The sequence below is a fragment of the Balaenoptera musculus genome, chromosome 3, assembly GCF_009873245.2.
Source record: "Balaenoptera musculus isolate JJ_BM4_2016_0621 chromosome 3, mBalMus1.pri.v3, whole genome shotgun sequence".
NCBI classification, from domain to species: Eukaryota; Metazoa; Chordata; class Mammalia; order Artiodactyla; family Balaenopteridae; genus Balaenoptera; species Balaenoptera musculus.
The window spans coordinates 59,109,840-59,128,940 of record NC_045787.1 but is presented as its reverse complement, the minus strand read 5'-3'; the positions used below and the strand labels follow the sequence as shown (position 1 = coordinate 59,128,940).

At 40.2% G+C, this 19,101-nt stretch overlaps 1 protein-coding gene across 1 annotated transcript in view; it reads right to left on the bottom strand.

The window, feature by feature from the left end:
• IQGAP2 (IQ motif containing GTPase activating protein 2) overlaps positions 1–19,101 on the bottom strand; it is a 291,241-nt gene that overhangs the window by 133,093 nt on the left and 139,047 nt on the right. The window contains exons 3-5 of the mRNA XM_036849360.1: positions 14,801–14,957; positions 6,797–6,874; positions 3,265–3,341 (exon numbers count right to left, since the gene is read on the bottom strand). Coding sequence (XP_036705255.1) covers positions 3,265–3,341; positions 6,797–6,874; positions 14,801–14,957 — 312 coding nt within the window. The remainder of the gene's footprint in view (positions 1–3,264; positions 3,342–6,796; positions 6,875–14,800; positions 14,958–19,101) is intronic.

Below are 19,101 nucleotides of genomic sequence, written 5' to 3'. Positions count from 1 at the left end.
AGTCGTTGTCACTTGGTACTGAAATGTCAGCGTCTGGAGCAGAGAAAGGTTTATTGCAGGGCCAAGCAAGGAGAACGGGCAGCTTGTGCTCAAAAGACCCGAACCCTCTGATGGCTTTCAGGCAAGGGTTTTAAAGACAATGTTAGGGGAGAGGGTCCTAGAATGCAGGATCAGCTCGGATTGGTTGGTAGTGAGGTAACAGGGTGATGTTCTGGGAATCTCAACCTTCTGGTTCCAACCAGTCTGAGGTCTATGTGCTTGTGCTCAGCATGTAGTCACCATCCTCTACCGGGCTGAGGGTCTTAGTTTCCGCAGAACTCAAGAGATATGCATCAGATTGTTATCTATATCCCTTCAGGAGGAACTAGGAGTCCTGTGTCCTAATCATTTACTACTTGAGCCTGCTCTTTGGAACTGGGGGACGGCCTAGGAAACTAAAGTCTTTTTTTTCTGTCCACAAGAGACAGGGGACATGGAGGGGGGTTCTGTACCCAGGAAGGCCCCAGAGGGTCCTGCTCAGATTTAACCCATCCATTTCTTTGAGACTCCTCAATCTTGAGGGGGAACAGGTGCAGGATAAGAAAGGGAATAAAGTTTTAGATAGAGAGGTTAATCATAAACTTGCCGGAAGAACTTGGTTTCAGGGGGACTCAGTTTCAAATTTTCCAATGTTTTCTACAATGAACATACTTTTTATTTTAAATAAGGAGAAGATGATAAACATTTCTTTGAAAAGAGCATGAGGCCACTCATGACTGAGGTGAGTCTCTACATTAGGCAGAGCTTCAGGATTCCCAGTGGGGCCGCTGTGCTAACACTGGCTGGAGTCTGGGCTTGAGAACACCCAGCTGAACTGACAGAGAGAGTGATGAATGGCAGGCCTGGGCACGGGGGTTAGAAATCAAGTGAAAAGGTGAGGCAGGCAGGAAAAGGGAAAAGTAGACACAAGCAGGAAGCAAGGGCAAGAACCCAGGGCATCTTAATGAGGTTGTTAAGCCCAAATCAAGAAGACAGGGAACACTAACACACCACTGTAAAGCAATTATACTCCAATAAAGATGTTAAAAAAAAAAAGAAGACAGGGAACAGAAGACCAGCTGGCAGGGCCAGGCGTGAACTCTGTAGATCAAGTCAGGCCCACAGGTTGGGGCAACGGGAAGGCAGAGGATCTTCCGGCCTGGCTCCTGATCTATAATCAGAACTTCTGACCTGCTTAATTCCCTGGCAGGTAATGCCAGCTCTCTACACCAGCAACACTGCTGTATCTGCAGCCAGGATATAACGGCTGAGGAAGTCTTTGTTCATTTTCAGCACCACTTCTCATCATGCAGTGAGGCCAAACCCACTGTACTTATGAAAGGCTCTGCTACCCAGCTTCCACATGTGTCTGGCCCAACAGAACAGAATATCAGCCTCGTCTGAGTAACTGACTGCATTCTAAACCATAGCAGGAAAACGTTTTGATAGAAAAAACTTTAGATACACCTGAGACTTCTCCGTTCCCTATCAAGGAGCAACCATACAGTAAGTTTAGAACAGAGAAAAGTGAAGGCGAGTCTCCCGGAGAATGCCGTTTATTAAGAGAATATTGCTTTTCGAGATCCTCCTTTTAAAATTCCTACTTGAGGTCAGATCTGGTGAATAACATTCGGCAGGAATCTGCTCCAGTAACGGAGACTTCCAGGATGAGTAACTAAATACCTGAGAAAAACAGTCGGAGAAAGCAAGAAGTTGCCTTCTCTTTGTTTACCAAGCTGTTCAAGCCATTGTTAAAACTATGGCAGGCATACATTTGTAAGCCTCGGTGCTGTTCTCTGTAACTTCTTTACAACAGTGACATCACCAGAAAGGAACTTAGCGCGCCATTTCTTTATAAGCTGCTTACATTAACACCCCAGGTGTCCACTGCAGGAAATCCATTTAAGCTTACAGAAGACACCCATGAGCAGGCTGTGGATTTGGAGATTAGCACCCTGATGCATGGATACCATAATGATTAACTAATGGCTGGCTTAGCAGATCACAAAGTGTTAAGTGATGATTCTAGGCACTGAAAAGCATTTGACCAAGAATGCTGGGCAACACATTTGATAATATTCCTCAAAATGAGCACTTGTGCACGAAAAGCTTTTAGAAAACCTGCTGGAATAATGATATACTAGCCACATATGAGGGGGCAGGCATAGAAGTGGTTTTTTCCCGGTTGTCCTAAATTACTAGAGTAAAAAGAAATCACAGAATAGACACCTACATTTGGTCTGTATTTCAAGCAACTGTCATCTTCCAAAGAAATCTCATAAGGACTGACGGGGTGGGAGAGTCAAATTATTTGACATAATCAAAATTCTTTAGTAAGCCAGCACTGTAATGAATTATTATAAAAATCTTCTCCTTTGGAGAGGAAGAAAGCCAGGAAGAAGTTAATATAAACCTCTAGGCTGAAGACTCTGCCAGGAAAATGACTTCTAGTGATATAAACACAAGGCAGATGTTCTAAAAGAAATTTAAAATTTAATTAGACATGAAGCCTTCCAGCCATTACCTGTGTACACACAAGACAACAGCCACAAACTGGATTTTTAGAATCATTTTTGTTACCGTCTAAAAATCACATTGCTCCCAGGCCAATAAGGTAAGAAACAACCTGTGACCGGTAGAAATTCAGTATTTAAAAAAATTAAGATATCAAAGAATTGCTTTAAAAAAATGAATGTATCGCGATTTGACTAATTTAAAGCAACTTCTAAGTTTCTTCTTTACCCTTACAGTACAAGTTCTAGTGAACGAAAGTTCAAAAGACTTTTTTATAGTGATTTTTATTAATCTATGCTAAGAATTGAGCCAAGCTAATGAGTTTAATAGTATGAAAACCAAACGTATGACTATTAAAGCTGTTCATTTGATGTATTTTGGCTATATTTATAAAGTAGATCATAATTCAAGAATATGGTAGCACATTATTATCAGAGTCCTAGAAATTTCAATTAAAATTTTCTCCTTATTATACTCACAGGTCTTTCATTCATTTTCTGGTTTTCTATTTTGAAATGGATTAAAAAAACAGAAAAATATTTTTCAAGTTCAAGTATTGTTTTTATGTGACAATTACCTTAATTTTATACCAGCAAATTTAGAACAACTCAATCTAAAAAAAGTTCAGATTATTAAAAAAACTTGAAAAACAAAAGAGCTCTCTTTCAAAACTGAAATTGTGGTTTTATTTAAATTTACTTCCTAGACTTCAAATGTATTTTTTTTTCCCACCTCAGCGCGTGAATGCAATATATCATTCTTGGTATGTTTTTCCGGTCATAGACATCTGTTGTTTCTGGGTAAAATATCTGGAAAACAAAAGGGAAAAATGTGTTTATTATGTATTGCTTTTCACAATTATTTTAACTCTCCCAAATGACCCTACTCTGATTGTCCTTGCTGTTCTATATTTATTTAAATGAAGAGGAAACTCCAGTTGTGCCTCATCTTGTTCTTCATGCGGACCAATCACTGCATCTGGTCCCCTGCCTGACAGCGCCTCCTAGTGGCTCAGGAGAGTGGGGGATTCACAGTCAGCCACTGCAAGAAGGCTTTGTCCACAGGGCTGGGTGGCAGTTTCACTGCACAAGGCATGAGCCCGTGTAGGCTTTGCTTTCTGTATCAGAGTCACTCTTGTGCCTGCCCAGAGAAGGGTGTCCTCTTGAAAGCATTTTATTACGTTGTTAAGAACTTGGCTACACAGTTCTGTAAACATGTGTGTACACACATACAATGCACACATATGCATGTATTACTTTAAGCAGAAAAAAGAAAAGTATCCATTTTCGCTGAATAAAATCTGGAAAGTAGATAAAGTATGAAAGAAAAATACCTATAACCCCACCTCCAGATTGTCACTATTAGCATTTTGGTATATTTTCTTCCAGTCTTTTTTCTGTATGTCTCTGATTTTTTATGTTTATGTATGTGTGTTTAAAAACCAAACTGCATGTATTATAAACCTATTTAACACTTAATAGAACATGACTGTTTTCCATTCCCTTCATTACTAAGAACATTATTTCTAAATAGATGCATATGATTCTTTGACATTTTTGAACCATAATTATAACCAGTTCTCCAGGGTTGAACAATTTTTTACCCCCAATTTTGTCCCTATTATAAGTCACTACAATAAATATCCCTGCATTTTCTGAGCACCTGATTGCTTCTTCTGGATAACCATCTATGTATGGAGTTAGTAGACTGAGAAGTCTGAACACTAAAACTTTTAATACACCTTTATACTCTTCTTGAGCTTGAAACTAAAAGCCTAATAAGAAACAGATTTCAGAATGGGGCACCAAAAATGAGTAATTAGGATTGAAGCTTCTGAGATTAAGATAAGCTTGTTGGCATTACTTGCTTTCAATAAATATTTTATAAAATTTGACATAAAAACTAAAATTAAATCATGTACCATATGGTAGTACTTGATACTCAAGCACCATTTTCTACTGGACATTGAAAAAAGCTAAGAAAAGAGAAAAGCAAAGCTTCTTGAGCTACAAATGTACAGTCACTGAGTGCTTAAAGAAATATCTGTAGCTTATGAAATTTCAAAGGTCTTTCCAACTTTCCTTTAATACATTTGCTGTTAAAGTATCAATGAGAAGAGGATTCCCAATTCAGAAGAATATGACTAGGTTTAAAATTCTACTATGTAAGCAGAGGACAACTATAACTCTCCCTCTCTTCTTTAAACAAGAACCTTTTACATTGATATTTCTCCTGGAAAATCATTATGAATATGTCTTCTTCTTCAATTTATAGAAGAAGATGGGATCAATTTATAGTTTACCGAAACGTTTTCTTCAACATTGTAACCCCAGTGTGTAACATGACACTGAGCACAGGGTAGGCAGCTCATATTGATAAATGAAGGAGTTAATTAATATATCAAAGTCAATTCAGTATACTGTTGGCCTCTCATTTCCTGCAATGTAATGTATCACTGACTTCATAATAAACATCAGGGTTAAAATAGACTCTGTTACATGGATTACTTGTTTGGCTTAAAATCAAAATAAATGTGGTCCAACATACACACAATTTGAGAAGGTTTAAATCATAATGAAATTATCCTCATCTAACATATGCTGCCTCATACAGAAAAACTGCATTTGAATGTCTGTCTTTATTAATCTGTTTACCACTCAACACCCTGTTAATACTTACTAAATTGCAGTTTAGAAATAAATATGAACTCTGTATTATAACTATTGCCCAGAAAGGAACACTATTCAGTTTTCAACATTTTAGGAGAAGGGAAAGTAGTTTGATTAAAAAAGGCAAAATAAAATAGATCAACATTGACTATTGCAAGAAAAAAGGAACTGAGTTAAAACAGGTATTAGCACAAATGTATTTAAAAAAAGCATTCATAATTTACATGAAGGAGTCCTTTGTTTTTGTTGTGGGGTGTGTTTTTAACTGCAAACCTGGATTACTAATAAGAACAACAACACAGGTCTAAATAAGTCAGTAGCTGATACCCTTGCTGGAGCACTCTTAAATCATTTCTTTAAAATAGCTGTACATATTAAGCAATTCAAAAAAGGGAACTATTGGTACATATAGAAACCTGATGGATCTCAAGTGAATTATGCTTAGTGAAAAAAGTCAATCTCAAAAGGTTACCTACTGTATGGTTCCATTTCTATAACATTCTCAAAATGACAAAACTACAGAGATGGAGAATAGATTAGTGGCTGCCAGGAGACAGGGCTGGGGAAGGGATGCTATATATATAATGGCCAACCTCTCTGCAGTATCTGCATCTTGATTGTGGTGGTGGTCACACAAATCTATTCACGCATAGAACTACACACACACACACACATACACACAAATGAATGCATATAAAAATGGTGAACACTGAATAAAGTCTGGAGTCTAGTTAACATTAATACACCAATGTCAATTTAATTCTGTACTACAGTTATGAGATGTCATCATTAGGGGAAGCTGAATGAAGTTTACACAAAGACGAACTATTTTTGCAACTTCCTGTGATTCTAAAATTATTTCAAAATAAGAAGTTTAAGAAATAGCTCTACAATTTCTATCACATGTAATTATTTCTTCATTTCCTCCACTTGTCTGTATATCTCACAGGTGTAAGGGTGCCCGCTCTTTGAATTTAACAAGTTCTGAATATTTGCTGAATGAGTTTTATTTGGGAGATCTATTTCAAGAGTAAGAGCTCTAACCCCCCTAGCCAGTAAAATTTAAAGTGATACTATGATTTATAATAATACTTTATCAAAATAAATTTATAATGATGATTTATAGTGATACAATATGTACGGATACAATGAGACTTGGAATCTTAAGTATAAAAAGCAACACAAAAAAGGGAGGTGGCTCTTCTAAATCAACTATCTACCAGCCAAAGCCTGCTCTGACCTTGTTTAATTTATTTTTTTAAAATTAGTTAATTAATTAATTTTTATATTAAGTGTTTTTTTTCTTTTTTTTAATTTTTTAACATCTTTATTAGAGTATAATTGCTTTACAATGGTGTGTCAGTTTCTGCTTTATACCTTGTTTAACTTATACACACTTTCACTTGGCTGCTCTCAATCTGAGTTCTTGCCATATGTTACTTTTTATAGGCCTTTCCATATTTCTGTTAGTTCTCACATATCTCATTTCTGAGGCAATAAGGACATTTGCTGCATTAACGTACCCCAGTCTGCTAAATTCCTTTCCACAGTGAGGTGTTTGCATTACCCCTTTTGTCTTCCCAGTTCAGGCTTACCTTGGGTAGACCAATAGACTCCATCGCTCTTAACCACTGGACGGTGTTATCCGTGTGTCGAAAATGAAGACCCGACTTCTAACGTGAGGATGGGTGATGGTTGGGGGAGGGGGAGTGGAAAGAAGGGAACGCACAAACAGTGAGTCAAAAAAGTAATAAACTTTTTCATTAGCAGGATGCTTTCAATTGTCTTTCTCCTAGAATCGTGTTATGAACGCTCACATAAAACAACCAGAGATCCAATAAAGGAGATGACACTATCTCAGCAACACTCCAACCATTTGGGATGGACCGTCCCAGTTCCCAGAATTTGAGGTAATTCTGAACTAGAATCTCAAAGACCATTTTCTGTCTAGCACGCCTTAGGATGTTTTATGAGACGCATGTGCACATACATGAGCATGTGCGCACGCGTGCACACACACACACACACACACACACACACACCATGTCCAGACTGTGGCAACCATAGCTGAGAAGACTGTAACTTCAGGAAAAAAAGGATTTTTAGAAGACTAAATGCCTTTTTTTGGTGGTTTCTGGTTCTGCCAAACCACTTTTTCTGATCACGAATGTAGTACGATTTCTGTAAAAAACCTGAAAAATGTAGAAAAATACAAAGATGAAAACAAAAAGCACCCCACGATTCAGAGCTAATTTTAGTATTTATTCCTTCTATAATCTAATTCTAATCTTGGCCTTGTACAAGAAGTAAACTTTCACTGGAAATATTTTACAAGACCTTTTTCTACTCATATAATAAAAATAGGCTATGTTTTCCATTCCTTACAGTCTTAATCAGCCAGCCATTATTTTCTGCATAAATAAAGTATTCTTGTTGCTATCTCATGAAGTTTTATCAGGCAATGAACCACTGTGAGCTTTAAAATGATCTTATATATTTCATTAGTTAAATGTGTTCCGTAATGTTATGTATTTTATTTTCATTTCAAATAAAATAAGAAGTAACTACAGCAAGTTTCATCATAACTAACACCCAGTGGTAGATCATCACATTCAGAAAGTCTAGCTCTTCCCATCTTTTGTGACCTTCTACAATCTAATAATTGATTTAACAGAAAGTATTTTTGTTGCTGTAAGAAATTATAAAGTATAAGCAAATTAACATTTGACAAATATTTGCGTGCTTTTGATAGTGGCCACTATTTATTAAGATTGGACTGTGTGTGTCAAGCACTTTACATAAATTATCTCTGATTTTCAAAACACCCTGCAAGGTAGTTATCATTCTCATTTTTTAGAGATGAGGAAATCTAGGCCAAAAAGATGAAGTGACTTGCCTAAAGTCAAACAGCTGTTAAGGGGCTGAGCTGGGATTCAAGACTAGGTGTCTGTGGATCTGAAAACCTTTCCTGTGCTAACACTCCCCAGGGAAGAGGGCAGGACATAATGACCAGGGGATTATTCTTCACAGGGAAGAGATTAGCTAATTACTATGAAATAACTAGAGGGAGGGGGAAGGGTATGGAAAGAGAAGAAGGATGGAAAAGAATAAAGAGAGAGAGAGAGCACGCAGACAGTTCACAGCCGGGTGGTAGTGTCTGAGGGTAACTCCGCATCAACTTTTGCAGAATACAAACACTTCTCAGACACGGCCACTCTGCGACCTCAGACACGGCCAGTCTGCGACTGTGGAGGGACAAAGCGGAGATAATCCTCAATCACGTCAGGGCAGAGGTCCTCAACACCACAAAGTAACTAAACATCGCCCTCTTCCAACTAAGATGGGCGACTTATTTCTTGACTGATGACAATCTGGTCCCTATTCAATATTCTCACCTCCTAGATAAAAATTACCAAGACACCAAACTGATCCCGCTTCCTGACAACACTGCAACGATCCTTGCTTCCCTAAATCTTTAGTAGAATCACTCAGTACAAGCTCAAATCTCCACTAAGCTCCTATTTTCTCTTCCTTAATAGCTCCGTGGGTATGCATTTTTTCTTGGCACATCGTATTTAAATAAATATAATTTTGTGTTGGTTTCTGAGAGTCTTTGGCTGATAGCCTTCAACAACCCAAATTATATAACAAAATCATCCCATCCATCTAGTGGTCTCATTAGCTACGTAACCTCAGGAAAGTTACAAATCTCTTCGAACCTTGGTTCCTCAGCTACAAAAGGGAACGGTACGCTACTTTGGGTTGAGGATTTAATGAGACTATACATAGAACACTTAGTTGCAAAGTACACCTAAAATGCAATACATGTTAGTTATTGTAATTATAAGACTGGGCTTGAAGCTTTTATTCACCTGTAAGGTCAGAAAAAGATTTAGCGCTTCATGTAAGAGGCACTGAAGGAAAGGGGGGTTATCTTAGTCATATTTCTACGGTGGATGAATGATAGATTTTAAATCCTTCGTCCGCTTTAAACACCTGAGGAATGCTGACTCCAGAACCCTATGGTCCACGCCTGCATATTTAAGAAGTAAGCTTCAGTGAGCGAACTGCATGAACATCTTCAATCTACCAGGTTTACTTCAATTAGAACAAAAACAATCTTCCAAACAGGCTCAAAATAATCTTAGTCCACTATAACCATTTATAGCTTGTCTATTTTTTCACCAGTTTCATTTTTTCTACACTAATATTAATATATTAGGCTAGGTGGTATGTCTACAGTCATAACTTGGCCAAGGGCTGTTACTGTACATCTACCTAATTTCTTTCATGTATTAGACTAGAGAGTATATGCTGATTTTCTACTGCTGAGCTACTACAGCACCAGCCCAAAAGATTACTGCAGTTTAAATGGAATAGATGAGGTATTATGTAAGTCTTCTTTGGATGGTAACTTCTTACATATTAGGATCAAAGCATTTTAGAACTATGAGGTAGTTTAAAACCAGTAATTATTCTAATTTGCTCATTTTATAGATGAGGCAACTGATGCCCTAAGTATTTAAGACACTCGAGTTGATCTAACTTGTTGAGCTCTGGGTCAAGACTAGCTTGCAGAATTCCCTGACTTCAAGTCCAAATATTCTGGTCAATTTACTGCTCACGGAGCCTCAGAACAAACACCTGTAACACTTACAGTGTAACACTTACAGTGTGCTTACCTCTATCAGGCAGGCACTGGGCCAAGCGCCTTGCATAGATCACATTTGTTCTTCACGATTTCTCAACAGGGTTGATATTGTTACTATTTTCCCACTTTACATCGGAGGAGACTGAAGCTCACAGAGGCAAAGTTAGTGGTGAAGCCAGATTCTGAGGTGTTTTGGTTCTACAGCTCATACTACTGACCACTATGTATCTGCTTTCCCTATCTAAGGCCCACCTAAATGTTCAATGCGCGTTTATTGTACGTCTGCAACTGTCAATGCACTGTCCAGAGTGATAGTGTTCTTTGGCTTTGAGCCTTATCAGATTGAATCCTCTCGGAGGAATGCCCCTCCTACTACCTCCTCCTCCTCTTTCTCTTGGTCATCCTAGCTGGCTTGGGAACATTCATCCTTCAAGCCCCACCATGGAAACCTTCCCGGCTTCTTTACCAGCCCAACTCCCTTCGGAACTGACCACACTCTTCTTGGTTGGCTCCCACCATCTACCCAGCCGTCTTCTCTTCACTGCCCTCCACCCATTTCCAGCCCCTTTCCAGGATTCACCCTCTGTTTTCCCTCTTGAATCCACTCACTTCTTGTCTCTGCAGGCCACTGTCACCTGTCACCTGGACTGAGTAATCCCCTCATGCACTCTGCCTGCACGTCCACCGTCCCTCCAATGTGTTCTCCACATAGCAGCAGAGAAATCTTTCTAAAGCACATACTGTACCGCTGTACTTAGGATGAAGTCACTCATTGTACTTAGGTCCTCCATGTGTCACTGAGTAATCTGTCTCTGCTTCCCTCCTGGTCTCATTTCTTACCACTGCCCTCACCGTAGCCTTTCAGCCACTCAACTTGGCCAAGCTCTTTTCTTCCTTGAGCTTCTCACAAATGGGTCCCTTCTCTCTGGACCATCCTCCCCATTCCCTACCCTTAACTCTCCACACGGACGAGTTTGCTCTCATTCTTCCAGCCCCAGAGTAAATGCCTCCTCAGAGAAGCCCATGGCTATCTGTCAATAATTCTGGCTTTCATTTCTTCCTTCATACACTTATCACAATTCACAACTGTCTATTTTACTCACAGTCTGTCTCTCCAACTGACCATGAAATCATGTCTGCCCTGCTGCTCACTCTGCCTTTGGTGCCTGGAGCAGCGGCTGCCACATGGTAGGTACTAATAAGTACTGCATGGATAGTTGAGTCCTATCCTTTATGTATTTCCATCTGAGGACAATTTTATCTGCTTTCTGTATAACTTTATTAAAATGTATTATATTAATGTGTGTCTGCCTATTAGAGCAGTGGTTCTCAAACCTTTGTAGACTATAAGAAAAAAACTGCCTGGGGTGATTATTAAGAATGCAGCTTCCTGGGTCCCTGGCTAAGATTCTGCCTGACTCAGTAGTCTGGGATGGGGCCCAAAAGTTGACGTTTTTACACACACCCATCAGGGGGTCCCACAGGAAGTTTGAGCATCACCCTTAGAGGAAGAGTTTCAGTAAATATTGAATAAAGTATTGAATAAAGCATAGAAGACAAGAAACGGAGCACTTTGGCTTACTATGAACTACTGTCATTCGTTCCTTCACCCAACAGCTATTTCCCTAGCACACCCTATGGGCCAGAACCTGCAGCATTCACTGAGGATATGACATAGGAGACACACACAGTTCTTGCCTTCATGACAAAATAATCATTACAGTACAACGTGGTGTGTCCACGTGTGCATGGCATGATCACGCAACTCAGACCTGGAAGGGGGTGGTGGGAATGGTCAGGGAAAGAACACTCATCATTGGAAGGTTTAACTCTAATACCTAGCATATCTTTCTAAACCTAAGTTAATGAAGGGCCAAGGCTGTACATAAGCTGGCAGACAAAGAGGATGGGGCAGCATGAAAGCTCCCATCTACTTAGCTCAAAGCCATCATCAGTGCCACAACTGAGGCCTTGAAATTTGGGACAGAGCTTTTGCCTCGGGGACACCCTGCCCAACAGGTGGGTCATATTTTAATGGCTGCGGTCCAGGCAGACCCTGCAGCAAGCACCCGGGTTCACTGAACTCATGGTTTCCAGGCGGCACATCAAGAGACGGGCCTAGGTTAGCAAGTGTTCCCTTGTGTTTCAACATCTCTGCCGCAGTCCCGTGATTTAGTGCTCCTTAGAAAGGACCACGTGACGGGCTTTAGACCTGAAGAACACAGGAACGGGAAGCTAAGTCTCCTGCCCACTAATACTGGTCTCCTTTCATTTCTGTAGAAGAAATGAAATGGCCTTAAAATAAAAACTTATGATTATATGGCAAATCACTGACAATTCCCATTCAAGGACACTTTCAAGGATTTACTAAAAGGAGAAAAAGAAAAGCCTCTTTTTTTTTTTTTTTTTTAAGAAAAGCCTCTTTTCTCCAGTGAATTAACAGAGGGGTAGTTTCCATTCGTCCCGTGTTTCTCCCACGTCACAGCTGGCATCTACCACCCTCCATCCACCACCTCCCTTCTTCCCATGCCTCTCCTGGCATCCTTTCTTCTGTGCACCCCAGCGGGGGCCTGACGGCACGGGCGACAGCAACACAGAACACTTCCCTCTGTCACGATGTTTTGCTCAGGGATGCCACCATCTGCTTAGGTGCTGCAGGTACTTTATTTTTTAACAAGAAATTGGAATCACTTCCCCGTCCCCATCCCAAAGAGAAGCTGCTACTGATTCAAATAATAGGATCTCTGATGCCAGGAGGAAACAGTACCTGTTTAAGTTGCCATGAGGGGGTCCACAGCTGAACTGGGAAGAGACACCTATATTCAAGGTGTATAATGTGCCAGGAGAGGGAAGAATTAGCCCACCCGCTGCTCTGAGTCTCACCTTCACTAAAGGTCTGTCTTTCTGGCCTGATTCTCACTATCCACACATCAAAACAAAATACCCACAATCCCTTTCCAGGGAGGCCTGGAGCCAACTACACTTTAACTCTATCATCAAATCTACATGGCTGTTAGTACTCATAGGCCTAGATCTTGGTAACTACCATTACAGTAATGAAAATAAAAGAAAAATCGTGCTCTAAAATGTGGATAAATGTTCATTTATTTTGTTGCAAGGGGGATACAAATTATTTTTTACCGTGCTTTTCTGAACTTTTAAAGTATTCCTCAAAAAAAAAAAAAAAAAAACTTTAATTTTGGCTGGCTAAGTCATTTGTTTCACTTAAGTCTTCCAAAAGGCCAAAAACTTACTCTAGGGAGAAACATCTAGAGTTAATAAACACATGACTTAATAAACTCAAACTTATTTTAAGATACGCAAACACTTTTATTCATAACGTTATTCAAGGCAGAAACTTTTGCTCAATTCCCTTTTAGGCTAGATGATGAAAAGAGAGTTGTCAAAAAAGATGTCAATTCATCTTGTCTACTGTTAGCATAAACCATTACTCAAACATTTGCTCTGAATTCAATATACATATTTTAAAAATAAATTTTGTCTCAATAACAACTGAAGGGTAGTGTGACATGCAATAAATGGAAAATCATTCCATTTTCAACTATACTTAATTTACCCTTGAAATTTTAAGAGAAATAACTTTTAAGGATACTTGAAAATCTGCAGATAAAAAATACTGATATAAAAAGCCAAATACAATATATTAAGAAAATAAAGAATCAAGTTTCAAAGAAGCTTTAGAAACCCTGACCCGAAGTGGAGAACGGATCACATGTTCCAGGAGGGAACAGCACATATTTTAAAATTCCCTTTTGAAGACACATATAATGAAGGGGTCTTTCAGGCTGGTGTTTACTTTTTCCTCCTTTACTTTTTAATGGAAAATTTCAAACATAAAAATTGGGGGCTTCCCTGGTGGCGCAGTGGTTGAGAGTCTGCCTGCCAATGCAGGGGACACGGGTTCGAGCCCTGGTCTGGGAAGATCCCACATGCTGCAGAGCAGCTGGGCCCGTGAGCCACAACTACTGAGCCTGCGCGTCTGGAGCCTGTGCTCCGCAACAAGTGAGGCTGCGGTGGTGAGAGGCCCGCGCACCGCGATGAAGAGTGGCCCCCGCTTGCCACAACTAGAGAAAGCCCTCACACAGAAACGAGGACCCAACACAGCCATAAATAAATAAATTAAAAAAAAAAAAAAAAATTGGACAGAATAGTATAATAAACTCATTTGCATGCCTCATCTAATCTCAACAACTATGAACTCATGGCCAGTCTTGAATCATCTGTCCACCCTCCTCCCAGTTATTTTGAAGCAAATCATAGATGTATCACTTTACCTGAAAATACTTAAACATGTATCTGTAAAATATCAGAATTTTTTTCATTAATACAAGATTGGTTTTTATTTTGGTTTGGTTTTCTCACCCATATGCCTTCCCAGATTAGCCATGAAATAATTCTTAAAACTAGTTCCATATAAAAAGGGTAGTCTTAATTTGCTTTAAACACCAAAGGGAAAGGAGTTCCTGACTATTCAATATCAGAATTTTTTTTTTTAAATCACCTTGGGCCTAACTCTTTAGGGCCACAAGTTCAAGTCCCAGTTGGGTACTTTATTCCTTGATGAGAACAAGGGGAGTAATAAACTGTGTTGATGGTGAAAAAAGCAGGGGGTAGAGGGCCCCCCACTCTTACAGTTACTAGCACTAATAAAATGACCTCCATGAAGGAATAATGGGGGTGGGAGTTGGGAAGCCCCACAAAGCAGAGGTATCTCGGCCTCAGACCAGAAATAGAAAAATGCTTTGATTTTAAAATTGCTGCTGCCTCAGGAATGATTATTAACAGGCTTAAAAGACCAAGGACATCCCCTTTCCCCACACCCCATCTCCCACAAAATCCTTATAGAAACACTAAAAGAAAGGAAAGGAAGGGAAAGACTGAACTTTCACTTTGAGCTGGAGGCCAGAACCAATTAGATCTCAGTTACCTTATAACGTGTTTGTTCCACATCATAGATCTTTTTCTCCGATACCATTTTGGGGGCAAAAAACTTGGCTAACTTTGCAAGGTAAACTCCGTTCCGGAGCCCTTCTTCCAGTTCAGTGGTTGGTGGCAATTCTTCAACTAAGCAGACTTCCATCCACCTACAGGGATTAAAAAAACCTTAAGGTGACTCCAGTTCAGTAACTTTCTATAAATGAAGAGATGCAGTATCTTACTACCTGTGATGGAGACATTAACAAAGGGAGCAGGATGTGAAACATCTTTAGGTGTCACACATGGGAAGAGAGAACTTTCTGGGTGGGACAAGAATTCAGAACACACAGGAACAAGGGGGACGACAAGCCCAGAGGCACTGAACTCACTTCCAAGCCAGAGCTTGTCAACTTCACTTTTTATCAGAGTCTCTGCCAATTCTCTTTTGCGCCAAAGAGGAAAAAGGCCAGACCGTATTTGTATGGGTGGAATGAGTCTTGCTGACATTACAGAAAAAAACAGTTCCAAGTTTATGAGCCCTTAGTGGAGGACATTCTTGTAGGGGTTATGCTGTGGGGAGAGTGTAGTCCCAGGTGCAGTAAAATTTGCAGTTGCCTCAGTCTGGAAATGACTACCAGGAAAGGTAGAAAGCATGGAAAAGGGACAGTGCAATTCAGAAAGCAGACGCTGTCTTCTTTAACTAAGACACATTCCTTTTTCCAATACCAGGAACTTCTTACAGCATGCTTACCTTTTTTGGGAAGCTATTTACTGGATTCTGAAAAAGATGAGATTAAATCTTAGGACATTGTGCCAGTATTGTAGAAAAGAGAGCACCAAGGTCATTACTGGCTCAAAAACACACAGTGGGAGGGGAGCCAGGCCAGTTCCCATTTCACACTGGTGTGCTGAGAATCTGTGGAGCTCAGAGAATAATGCGCTTCCTACCCATTCTTGAAGAACTCTTCCCTACTGTAAGACCCAAGAGGCAGGGGTGCAAGCTCTCACCTCCCTGCCACGAACCCACCGCCCAATCACCAACAATGCGTGTGAGCTCCACACCTATATAGCCAGTCCCCCCAGAAGATCATTAACAACAACAGCGCCGATCCCATCGACACCTGGCAGTCGGGAGAGGGCTGTTCTGCAGTATTAACAACCTGATCCAAGCAGTGAACACTGTAAAACGTCTCAATGGCTTGCAGCTCTGGCCAACGTCTTTTAAAAGCTCAAAGAGTCTCTGATAAGCAAGGAGTATTTACCGACCACTTGTTTAGGCGATGTAAAACGTGGAGTATATGAGAAAAACATGAACATAAGCCCTGCCTTCAAAGAGCATTAAACATAATTGAGAAGGCAGCACAATTGTGGGGAAAAACCAGAGAGCCATGTAAGAGAGGCTATTCTGCCCAATGCTACATGTTAGCGCATAAGAAGAAAAAGCTGGGGAATAAAGGGGATCATTGGATTATCACTGGAGTAATAGGGAAAACAATGAGAAGGTGGTGGGATCTGGATTTGGCCTAGAAAAGGGGAGTATTTGGAAAGGCAGGGGAAGCGCTTCGGAGCTGGGGAGCCATAAAGGAAACATGGCTGATTCACGGAGCAAACCCAGAGAAGACTCTGGGCCTTTGGGGGTTCATGGGAAGAAAGGAATAAAGCTGAGCACACACAGTGAAGTGAGGCTCTGAAGGAGCTGGCGTAAGAGGAGAAGTGATGACGTCTGTTGCCACAGGAAGCAGGGAGCTCCTGGCAGCTTCGCAGCAGAGGAGTGACAGGCTGACAGTGGTAATTAGAGAAAAGTAATCTTGTGTGATGGAGGCCCCAAAGATAAGCGCTCCGTCAGCCTTTCCCATTGTGAGGAGTTGAGGGACTGGATGAGACAGGAAGACATGGGAAGGGAGGAAAACAAGGGGCATTTCAAGGAAACGGTATGGTGACAGCTTAGAAAGTGCAGGAGGGGGTCAAAGGAAAGAGAATATTCCCAGCCAGGGAGAGGGGCCCCTTGCGGAGGGAGGACTCAGCCTCACATCCACTGTGTGACCCCAGGCATGCCCCCTAACCTCTCTGGGCCTCATTTTTCTCCTTTGCTAAAGGGGCAGGAGATGAGAAGGATGGGATGTTAAGGTCTCTCCCAGGTCTAACATCCTAGGGGGACTGGGGAAACTGGGAGAACAAGGAACTGATAAAATGAGATGACAAGTTTGCTTTCACATAACAAACAAGGGCTTCAAATGAACGTAAGAGTACCAAAGTCTTGATGAATTTTTTAAAATGTAAGAAATCAATAACAACGTTGCCTTTTTGATAAAAATCTGGCCAAATTAAAAGCCACTGCACTAGACCAAGTTTCTAATCTAAATAAACTACAAATTACAGCATTATGCTACTTCACATTAAAACAAACCTGTTTTCAAATAATTATCTTGAAAAAATGTACAAAATTGTTTTTAACACAACAGTATATAACTGCTTTATAATAATCCCGTAATTGGTGGTAGATGTATGAAGGGTGGGAGAGAGGTAAATTGACAATTTGTAGTAGGAGTGGGGGAGATAAATTGACATTTGGGACCAAGGGGCAGGAAGCTAAAATAAAAACAACTCTGAAGTGTGATATTTTAGACTTGGGCTTACTTTTTAAAAAGATAATCACCTTAATTTTTGTCTGTGTTAGAGTATATGTGTAGTTGGCTGAAAACACTAACTATTCTAAAAACTTAGGTTAACTATAGCCTATTTAAAATGTAGCCATTGCTAATGCATATGACATCATGAAGTACTCAAAGGCAAAAGCCATCTCTTCCTCCTTTTCGTAATCCCTTTGTCCTGCAAATGTATTTACAGATAGTGGGTACCCAACAGATTGTTATTAAATGAAAGATTCTGACTGCTTAAGAAAAACGTTTTCCAAGCATCACAGTTACATCATAACATCTTTTAGGACACTGCCAATGACTTGTAAATGTAGCATTTTTGCAACATTAGGCATCAATGTTTCACTACCTTGAAAGTCAAAAGAAAATGCTATTACCATCAATGGTAACTAGTGTTTATTAGCACTATTTTATTCTAGAACCTGGATTTAATACTTGACGGGGATTATCATTTAATCCTCGAGCCCACCCCATAAGGAAAGGTGCTATTAGGATCACCACTTGCAGATGCTACTCTGAGGCCCAGAAAAGCCAAGGCCATAGAGCTACTAATTGAACGACATCAAAAAGCTCCTCTAGGAACCCTCCTACACTGTGGGTGGGAATGTAAACTGGTGCAGCCGCTATGGAAAACAGTATGGAGGTTCCTCAAAAAACTAACAATAGAGTTGCCATACCATCCAGCAATCCCACTTCTGGGTATATATCCGGAAAGAACTTTAATTCAAAAAGATACATGTACCCCTATGCTCACAGCAGCACTATTTACAACAGCCAAGACATGGAAGCAACCTAAATGTCCATCAACAGATGAGTGGATAAAGAATATGTATGTGGTACATATATACAATGGAATATTACTCGGCCATAAAAAATAATGAAATAATGCCATTTGCAGCAACATGCGTGGACCTAGAGATTATAATTTTTACTAAATTGAAGTAAGTCAGAAAGAGAAAGACGAATACCATATGATATCACTTATATGTGGAATCTAAAGTATGACACAAATAAACTTATCTACAAAACAGAAACAGACTCACAGATATAGAAAACAGGCTTGTGATGCCACGGAGCAACTAAGCCCGTGCGCCACAACTACTGAGCCTGCACTCTAGAGCCTGTGAGCCACAACTACTGAGCCTGCACTCTAGAGCCCGTGAGCCGCAACTACTGAGCCTGCGTGTGCCAACTACTGAAGCCCACGTGCCGAGACCCCGTGCTCCGCAACAAGAGAAGACACCGCAATGAGAAGCCCGTGCACCGCAACGAAGAGTAGCTCCTGCTCGCCGCAACTAGAGAAAGCCCGTGCATAGCAACGGAGACCCAATGCGGCTAAAAATAAACAAATAAAAATAAATAAATAAATTTATTAAAAAAAAGAGAGAGAGAATAGACTTGTGGTTCCCAAGGTAGAGAGAGGGGTGTGGGGGAGGGATGGATTGGGAGTTTGGGATTAGCAGATGCAAACTAATACATACAGAATAAATAAACCACAAGGTCCTACTGTATAGCACAGGATATTCAATATCCTGTGATAAACCATAATGGAAAAGAATATGAAAAAGAATATGTGTATGTATAACTGAATCACTTTGCTGCACAGCAGAAATTAACATTGTAAATCATTTGTGCTTCAATAAAATTTTTTTTT